The sequence below is a fragment of the Cervus canadensis genome, chromosome 21 (assembly GCF_019320065.1).
Source record: "Cervus canadensis isolate Bull #8, Minnesota chromosome 21, ASM1932006v1, whole genome shotgun sequence".
Classification (NCBI taxonomy): domain Eukaryota; kingdom Metazoa; phylum Chordata; class Mammalia; order Artiodactyla; family Cervidae; genus Cervus; species Cervus canadensis.
In genome coordinates this window covers 48,470,360-48,490,701 of record NC_057406.1, presented here as the reverse complement: position 1 = coordinate 48,490,701, position 20,342 = coordinate 48,470,360, and the positions used below count along the sequence as shown (strand labels likewise).

The window sequence follows — 20,342 nt, the reverse complement described above, 5'->3', positions numbered from 1 at the left end:
AAGACAGAATTGAACGAGGTATGGAGAGTACCACACCTCGGCTGTCTTATCAAACCCTCTTTGTGTTCAAAGGACTTGCCTCAATGTGAACTGCTTAAACCTTGCATGCTCTTATTCTACTCTTAACCTAAAAATCTAAGTGCCCACTTTTATAGTTTAATATTAAATAAAGGCAAGCTATATGAACAAGCAAATGTTGACACAGCTCACGTGAACAAAGTTACTAAAGGAAGAAAAAGAAAGAAAAAATAGTAAATTAAGTTACTTTATTCCAATTAAAAATTATTTTCATTTATAGAAAATAGTATTCTAGACAAAATAAAGTAGTCTGAAACATCTTTATGACTTTGCGCAAGCCTGAAATATTGTGGAATACATACCTTGAGACAATTCGACCGATTTCAAGAAGACAAAGATATACCTGTCTTGGATCTTTGTGCAAAACTGTGAAAAAATAAGACCACAAATTTTAAGGGGCAAATTAAACAGGCAATTATACATATATAAATACTTTGAGGGAATATACAGACAGTCAAGTAAAAACTTAGATAGCTTTCAGTTTGGTCACTGCACAGATGCTTCTGCTGAATTAAATGAAATGAGAAAATACATCAATAATTCTCCAGTAGAGCATGATTTTTTTAAATGATCTGTCAAAAACATTAACCCATTTAGATAACCAAGTTGGCAGCTTCTGTTTATGAGGTAAATCTAAACACCATGAGTATACATTATTTGACCTACTGTTATTTCTGTAATTATATGGTCAAAGAGAGATTACCAGTAATTTAGACTTTGTTGAATAATTCTTGATTTTTTAAAAATTGTTTTATTTTATTTATTGGACACACAGCATGTGGGATCTTAGTTCCCCAATCAGGGATCGAACCCATGCTCCCTCCATTGGGAGCTCAGAGTCTTAACCACTGGACCACTAGGGAATCCCCTAATTCTTAATTAAAACATTAATTAGTTAATAAGCATTAGTCCAAAACTTTCCCATAGCCAATTCATTTAGGAAGTAAAGTCTGTCTAAGCCATTCTAGATATATAGAATTTATAACTACAAACGAAATGTTTAATCATGTATTTGATTTGGAATCTGATTCTCCAATTGTTTCACATCTATTTAGAACATAAATTTTTCTAGGAAAATGAGACGTGGCATTTGAGTTCTTATTTGGAAAGAAAAACTAGAAGTGAGGCATACAAAAATATCCTAATAAACATTAAATACGACTACAACACTTACCTAAACCTTCAGATTCAAAGAGGTAAGTCTCATCAACCCCAATGTGCCTGCACCAGTGAAGGAAGTTCGCGGTATTGTCTCTAGCAAAGAATGAACCAGATGCAGCATCTTTCTTACAGGGCACTTTTCTCATTGGAAAATTCTGGAAAAGACAAAAGAATAATTTCAAACAGGTATCAAGAATATTTTCATTAGATATCCATTTTAATATGGCATTAAAGTGGGCATTAATAAATGTTTAGTCCCTTGAAGATAGCTAAAGATTACACAGCACCAGGGAGAAATGCATCTTCAAAAATTATTTTGCTTTTTTGAATAAGTATTGGGTTGGCCAAAAGGTTTGTTTGGGTTTTTCCATAAGATGGTACAGAAAAACTCAAACGAACTTTTTGGCCAACCCAATATATTCCAGAAAGTCATTTCTAGGAAAACAGTCTGGTCAAAATTAGCAGTTCAAGTCAGTTCAATCACTCAGTCATGTCTGACTCGTTGCAGCCCCATGAACTGTAGCATGCCAGGCACCCTGTCCATCACCAAATCCTGGAGTTTACTCAAACTCATCTCCACTGAGTTGGTGATGCCAACCAACCATCTCATCCTCTGTCTCCCCCTTCTCCTCCCACCTTCAATCTTTCCCAGCATCAGGGTCTTTTCCAGTGAGTCAGTTCTTCACATCAGGTGGCCAAAGTACTGGAGTTTCAGCTTCAGCATCAGTCCTTCCAATGAACACTCAGGACTGATTTCCTTTAGGATGGACTGGCTGGATCTCCTTGCAGTCCAAGGGACTCTCAAGAGTCTTCTCCAACACCACAATTCAAAAGCATCAATTCTTCAGCACTCAGCTTTCTGTATAGTCCAACTCTCACATCCATACATGACTACTGGAAAAACCATAGCTTTGACTAAATGGACCTTTGTTGATAAAGTAATGTCTCTGCTTTTTAATTTCATGACTGCAGTCACCATCTACAGTGATTTTGGAGCCCCAAAAAATAAAGTCTGATACTGTTTCCACTGTTTCCCCATCTATTTGCCATGAAGTGATGGGACCAGAAGCCATGATCTTAGTTTTCTGAATGTTGAGCTTTAAGCCAACTTTTTCACTCTCCTCTTTCACTTGCATCAAGAGGCTCTTTAGTTCCTCTTCACTCTCTGCCATGAGGGTGGTATCATCTGCGTATCTGAGGTTATTGATATTTCTCCCAGCAATCTTGATTCCAGCCTGTGCTTCATCCAGTCCAGCGTTTCTCATGACGTACTCTGCATATAAGTTAAATAAGCAGGGTGACAATATACAGCCTAGATGTACTCCCTTCTCTATTTGGAACCAGTCCGTTGTTCCATGTCCAGTTCTAACTGTTGCTTCCTGGCCTCCATACAGATTTCTCAGGAGGCAGGTCAGGTGGTCTGGTATTCCCATCTCTTTCAGAATTTTCCACAGTTTGTTGTGATCCACACAGTCAACAGCATTGGCATAGTCAATAAACCAAAAGTAGATGTTTTTCTGGAATCCTCTTGCTTTTTCGATGATCCAATGGATGTTGGCAATTTGATCTCTGGTTACTATGCCTTTTCTAAATCCAGCTTGAACAACTGGAAGTTCATGGTTCATGTACTGTTGGAGTCTGGCTTGGAGAATTTTGAGCATTACTTTGCTAGTTTGTGAGATGAGTGCAATTGTGCGATAGTTTGAACATTCTTTGGCATTGCCTTTCTTTGGGATTGGAATGAAAAGCTGAACTTTTCTGTCCTGTGGCCACTGCTGAGTTTTCCAAATTTGCTGGCATATTGAATGCAGCACTTTCACAGCGTCATCATTTAGGATTTGAAATAGCTCGACTGGAATTCCATCACCTCCACTAGCTTTGTTTGTTGTGATGCTTCCTAAGGCCTACTTGACTTCACATTCCAGGATGTCTGGCTCTAGGTGAGTGATCACCCATGGTGATTATCTAGGTCATGAAGATCTCTTTTGTATAGTTCTTCTGTATATTCTTGCTACCTCTTCTTAATATCTTCTGCTTCTGTTAGGTCCGTACCATTTCTGTCCTTTATCGAACGCATCTTTGCATGAAAAGTTCCCTTGGGATCTCTAATTTTCTTGAAGGGATCTCTAGTCTTTCCCATTCTGTTGTTTTCCTCTATTTCTTTGCACTGATCACTGAGGAAGGCTTTCTTATCTCTCTTTGCTATTTTTTGGAACTCTGCATTCAAATGGATATATCTTTCCTTTGCTCCTTTGCTTTTCACTTCTCTTCTTCTCATAGCTGTTTGTAAGGCCTCCTTAGACAACCATTTTGCCTTTCTGCATTTCTTTTTCTTGGGGATGGTCTTGATCACTGCCTCTTGAACAATGTTATGAACCTCTGTCCATAGTTCTTCAGGCACTCTACCTATCAGATCTAATCCCCTGAATCTATTTGTCACTTCCACTGTATAATCGTAAGGGATTTAATTCAGGTCATACTTTAATGATCTAGTGGTTTTCCCTACTTTCTTCAATTTAAGTTTGAATTTGGCAATAAGGAGTTCATGATCTGAAGCACAGTCAGCTCCCGGTCTTGCTTTTGCTGACTGTATAGAGCTTCTCCATCTCTGGCTGCAAAGAATATAATCAGTCTGATTTCGGTGTTGACCATCTGGTGATGTCCATGTGTAGAGTCTTCCCTTGTGTTTTTGGAAGAGGGTGTTTGCTATGACCAGTGAGTGCATTCTCTTGGCAAACTTTATGAGCCTTTGCCCTGCTTCATTCTGTGTTCCAAGGCCAAATTTGCCTGTTACTCCAGGTGTTTCTTGACTTCCTACTTTTGCATTCCAGTCTCCTATAATGAAAAGGATAGCTTTTGGGGTATTAGTTCTAAAAGGTTTTAAGAATGACATGAGAATTCCAAAGCACATCTTTATAGTACATCTCTCCAAACATAAATACAAATACAAAATTATTGCTGTTAAAGGTTTACAGACAGACAACTTTTTGCTTACTTCCTTATTTGCAGATTTACAAATATGGTTCTGAGTTTCTTGAGGAGAACCTCACTAACGAAATAGTAGCCCATTCTTAATTCAAGATCTTTGAAAATCGATGATCTAAGTTTTACAGAATCCTATGTTTTTATTTTTACTATCTGGACCAAATAATCCTGCCTAGGCTGAGCAGTTTTCAGTTTTGTCTTGAATTTTTACTTAAAATAAGAAATTCGTGTATGTGATTTTTAAGATGCAACAGCCAGAGCAGGGTATGTCTTTCTGCCACCTCTACCCCTCAGCTCCTTCTACTCCCGGGAGATAACCACTATTACCAGTTCCTTATATTTCCTTCCTGTTGCTATTATCTTCCAGAGTTAAAATAGCTTTCTGAGTTTTTCTAATTGTATGTAGGAAAAAAAAAAAAAAAACCAACACTGCCAAATGCAAAGTTGGTTGGTAGTAACTGAAATCTCATCCACATTTCAGTAAGACATCTCTGTACACAAGCATATGTGTCCCTACATAGTGCTACACAAACACACTCTTCTGTAGGCTGATTGTGTAAGTGCACATGCGCACTTAATGACAGGTTGCAGGCATCCTTTAGGGTAAATAAAATAGTCATTTCTAATGAACAGATAATATTCCACTATTTAGGTACCATAATTAATTTTAAACAACTTCTTTACTGATGAGCATTTAGGTTGTTCTTAAATTTTTTTCGCACAATAATTCTTGTGAATTTGCGGTTATTTTTTTAGAATAAATTTCTGGAATTAGAATTATCTTACATATCAAACAATATGCTTTATTTTCAATGTGATATATATTACCTATTTTCTCCCAGAAAAATGGTACTACTTTATATTTCTACCAGTGCTATGCTTATGCTTAGAACCCACACTCACAAACCTCAGATCCCATGAATGAAAATATCCATATTTGATAAAAAGAGAGGAAACCTTATCTACCTCAAATCAAAACCTCATGATCAATGGAGGAAAACTGTCTAAGAAAAGTATTAATCATTCAAACAATGCTTATAGAATTTACCACCAAGATAGTATATAAGGAATACAAAGATGATGATGACGATAGCTCTTAACTGTGTGCCAGGGAACCATCATTACCTCTTTTTTCATTTAAACTCTTACAGTAACCCTATAAGGAAGGGACTATTATTCTCAGGCAGAGCTAGCTGTTACATATTTACTATTGACCAGGCACGAAGCTAACCACTGTTTCTATATTATCTCATTTAATTTTGCTGACTCCTCAAATCTATATTCTATAAGGTAAATGTTAATATCTCCATTTTACAAGGGATAATTTTTTTTCAGATGCTCAAAAAGATTAAGTAAATTATCCAAGATTTACATACAGTTGAGGTGGAAGTTTATAACCTTGTAGAAATAAAAAATGTCCATAAACAAATCAATATGTACCAAAGTACAAAATCACTACTGTCAAACATCTTCTTACCACAGGTTCTTCAGAGTTGCATGTTTTCACCATGTTTTGAAGAACATCAATCAGCTGGCATAACAGCACTCCATTATCAAGTTCTTCCAATAGCCTTTCAGCTTTAACTTCAATACCTAAGAACATATTTCAAAGCTAAGATTCTTCCAGAAATGGTAAATTCAAACAATATGGCTAAAATTTAGTTAAAAGTAATCAGATTATAGCTGAAACACTAGACAAACACTAGATCAGACCCCAAGTATTCACTCTTAGATATTACAGTTAAAACAGCAGATAATGTCAAATTAAGTGAAAGTCAAATGAAGCAAAAATATCTGTGGTATAGAAGCACAGAAAAAATAAAATGACATCTACTTTATTTCATTTAAAAACACCGAAGTGTTTTATATTTCAATATTCACTATTCAGTTTTGATTCACTGCACATTACAGCTGTATGCACAAGAAAGATTCTCTATAAGATGGACTTTGTTGCAATTTAAAAATGAAAGAGCAATGTAACAAGCATTCAGGAAATACCAACTTTTCACCTCTAAAATCTTCTTTTTGGAAGCATTATTACATAATAAACTTCAAAAAAATTATCCAAATCTTCAAACTGATATGAGATCTTTAGAGTGAGTGTTTACGGTGTTTTTAATTATCTTGAAAGACCATAGATGAAATGTATGTATATCTTTTCATGAAAACTTTGGAAGGCTACACAAAATTCTGTTATTTAAAAGAGATTTCCCCCACCCCCTGATCCTGGGGGGAAAGTTCACAGCACTCACACCCTCTGAGTAAAGAAGTAAGATGCCATGTATTCCCCATCCTAACACTTCCTCCTAGGTTTCATATGCCTGTGCCCCTCAGAGCTTCAGAAACAGAAGTGAAGTGAAAGTTGCTCAGTTGTGTCCAACTCTTTGCAACCCCATGGATGGTACAGTCCATGGAATTCTCCAGGCCAGAATACTGCAGTGGGTAGCCGTTCCCTTCTTCAGGAGATCTTCCCAACCCAGGGATCAAACTCAGGTCTTCCACATTGCAGCTGGATTCTTTACCAGCTGAGCCACCAGGGAAACAGAAATCATTTTAATTACAGCATAGGTTCCACCCAGAATCTCACACTTTACACAAGTTTAAGGGGGAAAAAAAAATCAATCAAATATAGACTCCCAAACTAGACCGACATACTTAAATTTTTTTTTAATATTAACAATGAAAACATTGATTATTCACAGCTTTTACTATTTGACCACTACTTGACCTCTACCATTAAGTCTCAAATTTGCTTACTATTCAAGCCCTGGAGGTCAGAGTGAACCTGAATATGTTCTGTAAGATAGAATGCAAGTTTGGTGAAAATAAGGACATCAAATGTTTCCTTCACTAGAGGATCCCCAACTTCTGGAACAATGACTCCTTGACAAAGAGTAAGATTCTCAATAAACATTTTCTGGGTAAGAGAGTACAATTCTGAGTATCTTTGCCAGCCTTACCTAATAAACCAGACAACCAGATGGACAGGTCTTCTTGCATGGGCAACAGGGTGGCCTCATGCCTCACGGCTATCCACTCATCATACTGACAAACATCAGCCAAACCTGGCCCATGTCTGGGGGTCAGAGGACTCCGAGGACTCAGAGGCAGGTCTTCTCCAAACCACACCTAGAGAAAACATCAACCAACAGGCGCAACTTGTTAAAAGTCAGGATTCCAGCGTTTATTTAAACAGTGCATCGTAGACCATATTTAACACACATGCATACAGGGCTGCAGCAGCTCACAGAGAGCTAACACACTAGAAGCAAATGACTAGTCTAGATTCTTGCCTTACTTTCCATATTTAATTCTAAGTGAATCTCTAACTAAAGGATTCTACTGTCAAATCAAGGGGATAAAAGTCAACACATAATTATTTTTCTTTCACTTGTTAGCTCAGAAAGTTTAACAAGTTACTTGACCAGAGTCTCAGCATCTTGGTTGTAAAATGAGTTAATAATACATCTTTGTAGAATGTAGAAGACCTGAGTTTGATCCCTGGGTTGGGAAGATCCCCTGGAGAAGGGAAGGGCTACCCACTCCAGTAGTCTTGCCTGGAGAATTCTTTGGACAAAGGAAGCTGGCAGGCTACAGTCCATGGGGTCGTAAAGAATTGGACATGACTGAGTGACTAGCGCACTTGTAGAATGTAGCACTGGGCCTAACAATATTTGTTGAATAATGGACAAATAAAGGAATGAATGCACAGATGGCATTTTATAAACTTTAAATCCTAACAACAGTGTTATCTAAAAAACCTATATAATCTGGTCCATCACCTGCTATTGCAAGGCCCACAAGCAAAAAAATGATTTTCACATTTTAAAATGGTAGTTATATAAGCACCTATATAATAGCTTCAGTTTTGCCTACCAACTCATAAAGTCAAAAATATTTACTAACTGGTCAACCCCTGGTTTAAAATATAAACTGACATAAACATGCTATCAAACCAACACTTGCAAATTTTGAAATACAATTAGATGTACTTTTAACATAGAATTATTGAGAGAAAAAAGACTGTGCTAAATTTCAACTGAGGAAAGGGTATCAGAGCCCAAGTGGTGAAGGGGTTCTCACAGGAGGAGAGAAACAGAGGAGCAGAGTTTGAGTGAGGTGACAGGCATCTACCACACAGGGGTACAGCCCCAGGCACAGTGTCAGACCCGAGGCAAGGTAAGGAGGGTGTCCACTGGGGACAACGGGGGAACGTCCAGTGAGGGCGGCAGAACCCAACTGAGCTGAGAAGGACATCAACTTAGGGAGAGCTGCCAGTAACAGTGGGAGACATGAGGATTTAACAAGTTGGAGCCAGGTTTCTTCCTGCCAAAGAAGAGAGGTGTAACTATGGACTGAGAGAAAGTTAGAATGAACTCTATGGTATAGGAATGGAGTATTTTTACCAGAAAGCAAAGAAGTACTTAAAGAATGATGGAGACATGCAAAAGGACCCAGAAGTCAACTTAAAGGGACTTCTGCTGGCTAAATTAACAATTTGAGCATCAAAATAATGATGTAAGGGAATTATAACCCACTGAATAAAATGGACAACTCTGAGTTCATGCAGATACAAATAAATGAATAAATGGGAATTCTGATGAGGGATGAGATTTTTCATACAGTTTCAAAGTACTTCCACAGAAATACTTATTACAAAGAAAGAAAGAGTAATTTCACAGTTGAGAAACTTATCAGACAGCAACTTAACTGAGTGGCACAAGTGAATATGATCAATAATGGGACAAATCAAAGTCATATGCCACTTAATGGGATGTAGTGAGATGAAACAGCATCCCTCTGATATTCCTGCCAAGATGCATAACCTCAATCTAATCATGAGAATATCAGGTAAATCTAAATTGAGGGACATTCCACAAAACAATTGGTTTATAATATTCAAAAGTGTCAAGGTCATTAAAGAAAGCAAAGACTGAGATACTGCTCTGGACTGATAGAGAATAAGGGACACGACAACTAAACGCAACATGTGGTTCTGAACTGGACACTGTTGGGGCAACTGGCAATATTTGACAGTGGTCTGAGTATCAGGCGGCAGTACTGCACCGACATCAATATCCTGACTGATGGCTTATGGTGGTTTCAGAGCAGCAAGTCCTTGCACGTGAGCAGTACACGACTGAAGTCTGGAAGTAAGGGGGCACCAGATCTGCAACCTGTTTTCAAATGGTTCAGCAAACAAATACTTCTGTTCTACACTTAACAATTAGTTGTAGGTTTGTGATTGCTTTTAAGTGAAAAATTTTTTAAGTTTTCTTAAAAAGAGGCATAAATATAGTTAATATCAAGTGAATCTAATTCTTTCTTGATTTTTAAAAGCAGATAATTTCCTCCCTAAAATATATTAAACTCACTGAAGTTTATTTGAGGCAAGTCTTAACTATCAAATTAAAAGCCATATCAACACCATTGTTAGTCCAGACAAACTTGGAGGAAAATAAAGAGCCCCATCGGGATGGGGGACACATGTAAATCCATGGCTGATTCATGTCAATGTATGGCAAAAACCACTACAATATTGTAAAGTAATTAGCTTCCAACTAATAAAAATAAATGGAAAAAATAAAAAATAAAAAAAACATTAAAAAATTTTAAAAAATTAAAAAAATAAAAATAAAAAGACATGCATACAATGCAAAAAAAAAAGAAAATAAAGAGCACATTCCAATCTCCTGTGGTAAGAAATAAACACATTTTTTAAAAATCCCAAAGCAAAGAAAGACAAGGAATATATACCACCAGAGGCAAGCAGGAGTAGCAAAACTTAAAAGTACCCAAAGACAAAGAGAAACAAAATTATTTGAGTGGCAGTGGTTCAGGAACTGAGGATAGAGACTGGAGAATGAAGTCTTAAATACATGAGGATCCTATAAAGTTTTAGGAAAAAGATTTTGTTTATTTCCCCAAATTCTCTTAGAATTATTTCAAAGGGAGTATAGCAGCAATTTAATATCTAAATCTTCCCTTCATAAGCACATCTTGTTTCTGTTTATAATCTCAGGACTCAGTATAAGACCTAGCACATGATATGCAACCAAAAATATTAGCTGAAAAATTGAGGAATAGATACTAGCAAACGACTTTTTGCACCATCAAAATCAAGATGCATCTTACAATCAATGGTATTTTATAGTCAATACAATGTTATTTGTCGTTTAACTGAGCTGACAAAAGTCAGAGAAGATGTGAATGTTTGTCAAGGAAAAATGTGTATTAGCTAGGAAGGTGGTCTCAAAACAATTGTGTGCGAAAATGGAGAAGTTAAAACTAACAATTCTAAATTTCTTGCCATATTAGGGAGAAAAGTACTTGGATATTCCTATTATTGCAAACAGAAAACTATAAAAACCTGGGATGATAAAAGGGAATGAATTTGAGTTAGTTGAGTCAGTCAGTGAGGTGGGTAAACCTAGAGCCTCTTACACAGACGAAGTAAGTCAGAGAAAAACAAGTATCATATATCAATGCATATACATGGAATCTAGGAAAAACAGACAGTACTGATGAACCTAGTAGAGAACGGACTTGCGGACACAGCCAGGGGAGGTGAGGGTGGGACGAGCTGAGAAAGTAGCATGGACATATGTAGGCCGTCATGTGTGAAACAGATGGTGGGAAGTTGCTACATAACACAGGGAGGCCAGCCTCTGCTCTGTGATGACCTAGGGGGTGGGACTGGTGGGGAGGGGAGGGAGACTGCAGAGGGCATATATATAATTATGAGTGATTCACACTGTTGTATAGCAAAAACCAACACAACATTGTAAAGCAATTAGCACATTAATGTTGTTAAAAGTTAGATGTTAATAACAAAGTCTGTATGTATAAAGATTGTTCTCAATCATGCTGAAAACTGTCATATTGCAAACATTCCTAACAATAGGCAGTCTACAGAAGAACTTGAATCAGTACACAACTTACTGATTTAACCTAACTGACATTTAGGCAAAAATTTAGGCCTATGTACAAACAGTCCTTTCCTCAGAGAGAGAGAGTTCATAGTTTTTGTCAGGTTTTCAAAAGGGACTAGGACCCAAAAGCGATTAGGAGCTATAGTTCACTGATTTTTAGACTGTAAGTTTATTTACTAATCAGAACCATGGACATAATAAGGGGCAAGGAAGACCTTCATGAATTAAGTGAATAAGAAACAAATTGAAAATAGCTGTCTACTGGGTGCCTCCTCTCTGCAAGGCATTTAGGAATAACAAAGTCTAATTAGCAAAGAGGTGAAAATCCTAGGAAGTTCTCACATTTACCAGGGAAAGAAGCAAAAACTTCCATGAGGGACGTCAAAAGTACTCTTGAAAAAGAATCACTAGAGGTGGATCTGTGTAATCTAGATGAGAGAAAGGTTCATGAAACTATAAGAAAACTCTGTGAAAAAAAAAAATTTCATCAAGAAAGTATTAATGGCCAGTAGGATGGAAATGAGAAAAATATGCTCAAGGTGCAATGATAAAAAGCACTCAATAAAGAAGAAAACATAATCAACATGAAATTGACGACACACAAAGACCTGGATAAAAAGAGATAGATGTACATACTCAGATAAAAATGGTTTTTAGAAATAACAAGTTCTGAGCATACTCAACGTGGATTAGAGAGGACCCAAATAGGTAAAATAAGACCTTCTGGGAGACTGACATGAACTGCCAAGTCCAAGAGTGAAGTGTAAGTTGCTCATTCGTGTCTGACTCTGTGACCCCATGGACTGTACATTCCATGGAATTGTCCAGGCCAGAATACTGGAGTGGGTAGCCCCTCCCTTCTCCAGGGGATCTTCCCAACCCAAGAATCTCCCGCATTGCAGACAGATTCTTTACCAGCTGAGCCACAAGGGAAGCCCAGAAGGAAAACACGATGAGAGTGTTTGCTAGCAAAGCTGCACAGCTCAGAAGCAGAGAAAGAGCGTCGCAGCCAGAGCTGCTCTTAACCATGTGATAAACTATCTTCTCTAGGCTGTCACCCACTGTTATCTTGATGTCTTCTTTCTTAATAAAAAAGAAAAAGACTCTCATGACACAGGTATAATCTCCAGTTTTACACCTGGGTAATTTTGTTGTACCAGTGATACAACCAAACTTCCTAAGTGCCCACTATGTAACACATTCCAGGGCACATCTTGCTCATGTTATCTCACTGACTCCTCACAACTACCTAAAAAATAAGTGCTATTATCCTCACCCTAGAGGCAAGGAAGCGGGAACTCAGAGAGGTAAAATAACTTGCCAGGACCTCACAGAGTGGCAGAACTAATATCAGACATGAAATCTGATTGACTCTCCAATTCTCACTTTCCAAGGCAAACTTTATTATCAGTTGCTTGCATCTTTCTAAGTAGACCTTCCAGGCAGTTTTTAAGTTAAAATTCAGTCATGTTCTATGTATATCAAAAGAAAGAAAACTTTAAAGGATATAAGAATAAGTACTAACTCTGGTGTTGGAGAAGACTCTTGCGAGTCCCTTGGACTGCAAGGAGATCCAACCAGTCCATCCTAAAGGAGATCAGTCCTGGGTGTTCATTGGAAGGACTGATACTGAAGCTGAAACTCCAGTACTTTGGCCACCTCATGTGAAGAGTTGACTCACTGGAAAAGACCCTGATGCTGGGAGGGATTGGGGGCAGGAGGAGAAGAGGACGACAGAGGATGAGATGGCTGGATGGCATCACCGACTCGATGGACATGAGTTTGAGTAAGCTCCGGGAGTTGGTGATGGACAGGGAAGCCTGGCGTGCTGCGATTCATGATGTCGCAAAGAGTCGGACACGACTGAGCGACTGAACTAACTCTGGAAAGCATTCAAATTCAAATGTAAGATTATTCTGGTTTGTCTCATTATTTCCATCTTGCTTCTCCTCACCAAAAAACTAACCAAAAAAGTCCACACTTTAAATTTTAAGTTTTAATACCATGTTATTTACAGGCATTAAAGGACACATGTACAATTATCTAAAATTAAAATTTTTCACTTGTTTTCATTGAAAGCTCTTTTAACTACAAATACATCCCAAATTCTAATGAGAAGAAAATCACAAAATATTCTAATTCTTTTCCTGGGGCAAAATAATTAAGATGAACTCACCAATCCTAAGGTATTTTTGATTCTTACAAATATGCAGTATAAATGAATGCTTAAAGTCTTTTTAGAACTAGAAAGTAAAAATAGAGTATTTCTGTTATTAAATTTGATGCTTAAAAAATTAGTACAATAAAAAAAATTTGTGATAACTCTCCTAACTATTGTAATCTTGTTACATTGATCTCATTAATTTAAATACATATTTCCCCAAGAAAACCACTTACTTGAATTGCAGGCAGCATGGTCATCTATCCTGAAATGACACTGCTGTTCTGAAAATAAAACAAAACATTAATATTCACACAATGGTAGCTTTGCCATTCCCCCAAACCCTCAACTTATAAGGAATCTGCTTTATTCTATTTGATGGAAAACCTAATACTTGTTCTTCTATTTGGAGTTATTTGACGATAGGAGAATTCAATCATACTCCTAGCTTCTTCATAAAAGTACTCCTCATTTGAAAGAGGAAAATCTGAAACACTTTAATATGTTGTTTCTGGTACTAATATCAAAGAAACTCTTGAAGCATTTGACTAGCAAAATAAAATTAACAATAAAACTTAGTTTTATATGAAAAATGCCCCAGAATTTCTCCCTGTGAAGACATTGTAAGTATAATGTAATACAAACATCACAACAGCTGATACTGAAAGTATCTTTCATCTGATCTTTACAGAAAGATCATATAAGTTCATCTAAACTTCGCATAAATTCACAAGCTAAACCATAAGCCTCTTCTACCAGATAATAAGGTAAAAAGGAAAAAATATCAATTTTAACTATGAAACAATACTCAATGCCTTTCTATGATAATTTTTCATAAGTTATTTTCTCCACAAGGTGTTAAAGTCAAAAACCCAAAAGGAACAGGAATTCAAACTCTAAAGTACTATTCTTGAAACCTACAAGAAAAAAAATACAACTTTAATTAAGTTAGATTGATACAATTCTTTAATATATTTTCAGAGGAAAAAAAAAGAGTTTGAAAACATTCAGAATAATATAGACTATATAAAACCTAGAATTTTTAGATTGCTGAGAGCAGCGTAATACACTGGTCTATTTTTTAATTGTAAACCGCCATTAAAACATTCTAAGAAAAAACAGAAAATGGCTTATAAGGCTATAATGCTATCCATTTCCCAGGAAAAGTGACTTTCTTCCCTAAGTCATACCAAACATACCTCAGGCACGGTAACCACTACACATTCCACTTTCCTCTCAGGAATACTTCTGGTACCAAAGCTGAAATGGAGCTAAACCTAACTGAAAAGTCTGCTGTTACATATCACATTGGCTTTGTAAGAAGGCAAAGAACACCAGAATGTTCTTGATATCATTTTTCCTTCTCTCTACCCTAGCAAAAGGCCAAAGTACAATTGAGCATTACTAATGAGCTTGTTATGCTTCCCACGAGCTAATTCAGTGGGGGATACATTCTCCTTTAGCATAAATAATCCTTTGTCCCTAACAAAGATCCACAGTAAGAGGCTTCCGAGACCATTTTTTAAAAATGCAGCAGAGAAGCTGCTCCCATTAAAATAAGGAGTCCCACATAATCAGACAAGAGCTTGAACAGTTGGAACTGCCAACCCCAAACAAAAGAAGGCTTAAATTATAAGGCGTGTGCAAATCAAGAACAGTGACACAGTCACAAAGAAGCTATCACAAGAATGTTTAGCAGTTGCACTTTTTATGGAAAATTCAGCAAAATTAGTTTTATGAAAGAAATGAAGAATTTGTGCACAATCTTCAGTCACTGAACTTTAGCAGAGTCTATTAAATATAATATATATACACATACATATATATATTTTCCACATCATTCTTATCTCATAGAACTACTTTAAAGATGACAAAAGGATAACCATCTTGATTACCTTTTAAAAGTAGTTACTTAATAAATGTTACTCAGATAAGTTGTAACATATCTTCATATGTGGAAAACTATCATGTACACAAATATATGCTCTTACTGGAAAACTTTTATTAGTTGATGAGACTCTATCAGTAATTCATCAATTAACTCCAGAGTATTCCCTGTGTTTCAGATGCTAAGAGCCAGTGATCGATATTTTCGAGCCATTCAATATTCTCTTCATAAGCCATTTTTGTCTCAAGCATATAATCCCAAAAGCAGCTTCTTGTCTACTGTTAGCCCAGTAGCTAACCTGCATTGCAATTGCAATTCTTGCTTCTTACTCAGCTTATTACCTACTTTCCTCTTATCTATCTTTCCCTAAAAGTCTCAGTGTCTGCAATTTTTTTTCCACATAAACTAATTACACTGAATCAGCAACTCTTATTTTGGAGCTGCATCTTAATTAGCAACTTACTGGCCTTTTTGGTTTCTGGGTTTTTTTTGTCTGTCTTTTTGGAGAAGACTACTTTAATTCTGTGCCATCTTGAGGAAGTCTTTTCCCTTATATCTGGAGGAGGGGGGGCGGGGGGTGGTGGCGGTCGGAAGCTCTCATGTGACCAAGGCCAGACTATTTGCTAATGGGAACCTTCAACAAGACAAACCACAAGTGACGAATACCAGGCTCAATTTTTTAAATCTGGAGAAAATGTTGGAAGCACATAATAAGCTCATCTACCTGAAACTTGAACAGAACTTGGGCCTAGTCCACTTCGCCCAAGGCGTTGCTAAAGAGTTGGACATGACTTACTGACTGAAGAACAACACTCAGAAATAGTTTCAGCCGTGAGATCCTTAAGATTATTTATGGTAAGGCTCTTTATATCAATTTGACTTCAGATCATGATGGGAATAAAAAAAAAAAAGCCAGCCTGTGGAGCAGCTCCTTTTTTCCACAGCTGTAGGCTCTGAAACTGAGTACATATATTCCTCACTCACATTATATTAATAAAATACGGTGGGGAGAGCACAAGTGGCATGGCTCTGTCCTGGAACAAATCAGGGGCCGATTTGTAAAATAATGGCCAAAAAGCAAAGAAATAAAGTAAGATTCCTCAGAAAAATAACATTAACTGCCACTGCGACACAGCGGTAGCACCCCGCTGACAGATGAGTGCCAAGACACATAAGCTGCCGGGACACGATAAGTGCCCAGGCTGGCACAGCGGTCACTGCTGAGGAGGGAAGGAAGGGGAGCTCAGGATGCACAGAGGCACCTGTGCCAACAGGATTCTCATTCAGGAGAAGCGGTGAGAACACAAGTGTTCTCACATTACTCTGTGCTCCCTTCTGGGTGTCAAACACATCATTTTTAATGCTTCATTTAGAGAAATAGTTGAAAAAGATATCCTGATCTGTTCAGGGGAATAAAAAAAAAAACTTATTTTCTCCGTTTTAAAATTCTGAGTTAAATATTTCTTAGCTGCCTAGAAGAGAAAATAGTAATGCTGTATTCATACCATCCCCTTCATGGATCACAGCCTTGCCATGGTGAAGGGGCTTGCGTAACTCAACGAAACTATGAGCCATGCTGTGCAAGACGGGTCATAGTGCAGAGTTCTGACAAATCGTGGTACTCTGAAGGAGGAAATGGAAACCACTTCAGTATTCTTGCCGTGAGAACCTCACAAACAGTATAAAAAGACAAAAAGATACGACACCAGAAGATGAGGCCTCCAGGTTGGAAGGTGTCCAATATACTACTGGGGAAGACCAGGGGGCAATTACTAATAGCTCCAGAAAGAATGAAGTGGTTGGGCCAAAGTGGAAACAATGTGGAAACAGTTTATATGCATTATATGCTCAGTGGCTATGCCTGGTGGTGAAAGTAAAGTCTGACATTGTAAAGAAAAATATGGTGCAGGAACATGGACAGTCAGGTCCATGAACCAAGGTAAACTGGATGTGGTCAAATATGAGATGGCAAGACTAAACATTTACATCTCAGAAATCAGTGAACTAACATAGACAGGAATGGGCAAATTTAACTCAGATGACCATTATATCTACTATTGTGGGCAAGAATCCCTTAGAAGAAATGGAGTAGCCTTCATAGTCAATGAAAGAGTCCAAAATGCAGTACTTGGGTGCAACCTCAAAAATAACAGAATGATCTCAGTTCATTTTCAAGGCAAACCATTCAACATCATAGTAATCCAAGTCTACACTTCAACCACTGATGCTGAAGAAGCTAAAGTTGATTGGTTCTATGAAGACTATAAAACCTTCTAGAAATAACACCAAAAAAAAGATGCCCTTTTCATCATAGAGGATTGGAATGCAAAAGTAGGAAATCAAGAGGTACACAGAATAACAGGCAAATTTTGGTTTTCTAGAGTACAGAATGAAGCAAGACAAAGGCTAACAGTTTTGCCAAGAGAACACACTGGTCATAGCAAACAGCCTCTTCCAACAACACAAGAGAAGACTCTACACATGGACATCACCAGATGGTCAACACTACCAAAATCAGATTGATTTTATTTTTTGCAGCTGAGGATGGAGAAGTTCTATACAGTCAGCCAAAAAAAAAAAAAAAAAAAGACCTGGAGTGGACTGTGGCTCAGAACATGAGCTTCTTATTGCAAAATTCAGGCTTAAACTGAACAAAGTAGGGAAAACCACTAGATCATTCAGGTATGACTTAAATTAAATCCCTAATGATTACACAGGGAAAGTGATAAATAGATTCAAGGGATTAGATCTGGTAGACAGAGTGCCTGAAGACCTATGGATAGGGGTTCATTACATTGTACAGAAAGCGGTGACCAAAACCATCCCCAAGAAAAAGAAATGCAAGGAGGCAAAGTGGTTGTCTGAGGAGGCTTTATAAATAGCTGAGGAAAGAAGAGAAACTAAAGGCAAGGGGAAAAGGGAAAGATAAAATCCAGCTGAAGGCAAATTTCTAGAGAACAGCAAGGAAACATTTAAAAAAAAAAAAAAAGCCTACATAAATCAACAATGAAAAGAAATAGAGGAAAGGGCAGAAACAGTAAGGATCTAACAGAAGCAGAAGAGATTAAGAAGAGGTGGCAAGAATACACAGAAGAACTATACAAAAAAGATCTTAATGCCCAAATAACCACGATGGTGTGGTCACTCACCTAGAGCCAGACATCCTGGAATGTGAAGTCAAGTGGGCCTTAGGAAGCATTACTATGAACAAAGTTAGTGGAGGTGACAATCCAGCTGAGTTACTTCAAATCCTACAAGATAATGCTGTTAAAGAGCTATATTCAATATGCCAGCAAAATTTTGAAAACAGCAGTGGCCATAGGATTGGAAAAGGTCAGTTTTCATTCCAATCCCAAAGAAGGACAATGCCAAAGAATGTTCCAACTATAATTGTGCTCATTTCACATGCTAGCAAGGTTATGCTCAAAATCCCTCAAGCTAGAGGCTTCAGCACTATATGAACTGAGAACTTGGGTTCCAAAGGCAGAGGAACCAGAGATCAAATTGCCAACACTTTTCTGAATCATGGGAAAAGCAAAAGAATTCCAGAAAAACATCTATTTCTGCTTCATTAACTACACTAAAGCCTTTGACTGTGCACGACAAGAGATGGGAGTACCAGACTACCTTACCTGTCTCCTGAGAAACCTGTGTGTGGGTCAAGAAGCAACAGTTAGAATTGGACATGGAACAACTGACTAGCTCAAAATTGGGATAGGAGTACAACAAGGCTGTATATTGTCACCCTGCTTATTTAATCTATATGCAGAGTACATCATGTGAAATGCCAGCCTGGATAAACCACAAGCTGGAATCAAGATTGCTGGGTGGAATATCAACAACCTCAGATACACAGATGATACTTCTCTAACAGCAGAAAGTGAGGAGGAACTAAAGAACCTCTTGATGAGCGTAAAGGAGGAGAGTGAAAAAGCTGACTTCAAACAACACTAAAAAAAATAAGGTCATGGCATCTGGTTGCATTGCTTCATGGCAAATAGGGGGAAAAATGGAAACAGTGACAGATTTTATTTTCTTGGGCTCCAAAATCACTGTAGATGGAGACTGCAGCCATGAAATTAAAAGACACTTGCTCCTGGAAGGAAAACTACGACAAACCTAGACAGCATATTAAAAAACAGAGACATCACTTTGCCGATAAAGGTCCATATAGTCAAAGTTACACAGTTTTTCCAGTAGTCATGTATGGATGTGAGAGCTGGACCAAGAAGAAGACTGAACGCCGAAGAATTGATGATTTCTAATTGTGGCAATGGAGAAGATTTTGAGCGTCCCTTGGACTGCAAAATCAAACCTGTCAATCCTAAAGGAAATTAACCCTGAATATTCATTGGAAGGACTAATGCTGAAGCTGAAGCTCCAATACTTTGACCACCTGATGCGAAGAGTGAACACATTGGAAAAGACCCTGATCCTGTGGAAGACTGAAGGCAAAAGGAGAAGGGATCCTTTTGGAGAAGGCAGAGGATGAGATGGTTAGATAGCACCACTAACTCAATGAACATGAATCTAAGCAAACTCCAAGACAGCAGAGGACAGCGGAGCCTTGCGTTCTGCAGTCCACGGGGTCGCACTGAGTTAGACGGGACTTGGCGACTGAACAACAAATCCATATAAAACAGATTTCATGTTTTTTAATGTATAAAACAAGTCACCATAAAGGCACCACTGGGATAGTAGAAAGTAGCAGACCTATCTGGTTTGCATTTCAGATGATCTTGGTATAGTTAGTTAGCTTCCCTGGGGCTCAGACAGTAAAGCATCTGCCTGCAATGCGGGAGACCTGGGTTCAATCCCTGGGTTGGGAAGATCCCCTGGAGAAGGAAACGGTAACCCACTCCAGTACTCCTGCCTGGAAAATCCCATGGACAGAGGAGCCTAGTAGGCTACCATCCGTGGGGTCACAAAGAGTCGGACACGACTGAGTGACTTCACTTTCTTTTTCACTTTGGGATAGTTAACTTCTCTGAATCCATGTTCTCATTTGTAAATGGGATACCACCACCTCCTTTGTCATGTAAAGGATACCACCACCTCCCTGCCTCATGTAAAGATTAAATGAGGTGATACAAATAAAGTAGCTGACACATACCTAGCACTTAACAAGTGAGTTGTT

At 37.8% G+C, this 20,342-nt stretch overlaps 1 protein-coding gene across 6 annotated transcripts in view; it reads right to left on the bottom strand.

The window, feature by feature from the left end:
• GAS2L3 (growth arrest specific 2 like 3) overlaps window positions 1-20,342 on the bottom strand; it is a 35,547-nt gene that overhangs the window by 8,372 nt on the left and 6,833 nt on the right. For 3 of the 6 annotated variants that reach the window (XM_043441059.1, XM_043441054.1, XM_043441057.1), the window contains exons 2-6: window positions 13,554-13,601; window positions 7,185-7,353; window positions 5,702-5,817; window positions 1,253-1,394; window positions 381-444 (exon numbers count right to left, since the gene is read on the bottom strand). In XM_043441059.1, coding sequence (XP_043296994.1) covers window positions 381-444; window positions 1,253-1,394; window positions 5,702-5,817; window positions 7,185-7,353; window positions 13,554-13,577 — 515 coding nt within the window. In that variant the 5' untranslated portion in view covers window positions 13,578-13,601. Of the gene's footprint in view, window positions 1-380; window positions 445-1,252; window positions 1,395-5,701; window positions 5,818-7,184; window positions 7,354-13,553; window positions 13,602-14,516; window positions 14,752-20,342 lie in introns of those variants that run through there. The other 3 variants (XM_043441056.1, XM_043441055.1, XM_043441058.1) reach the window with 3 other exon arrangements.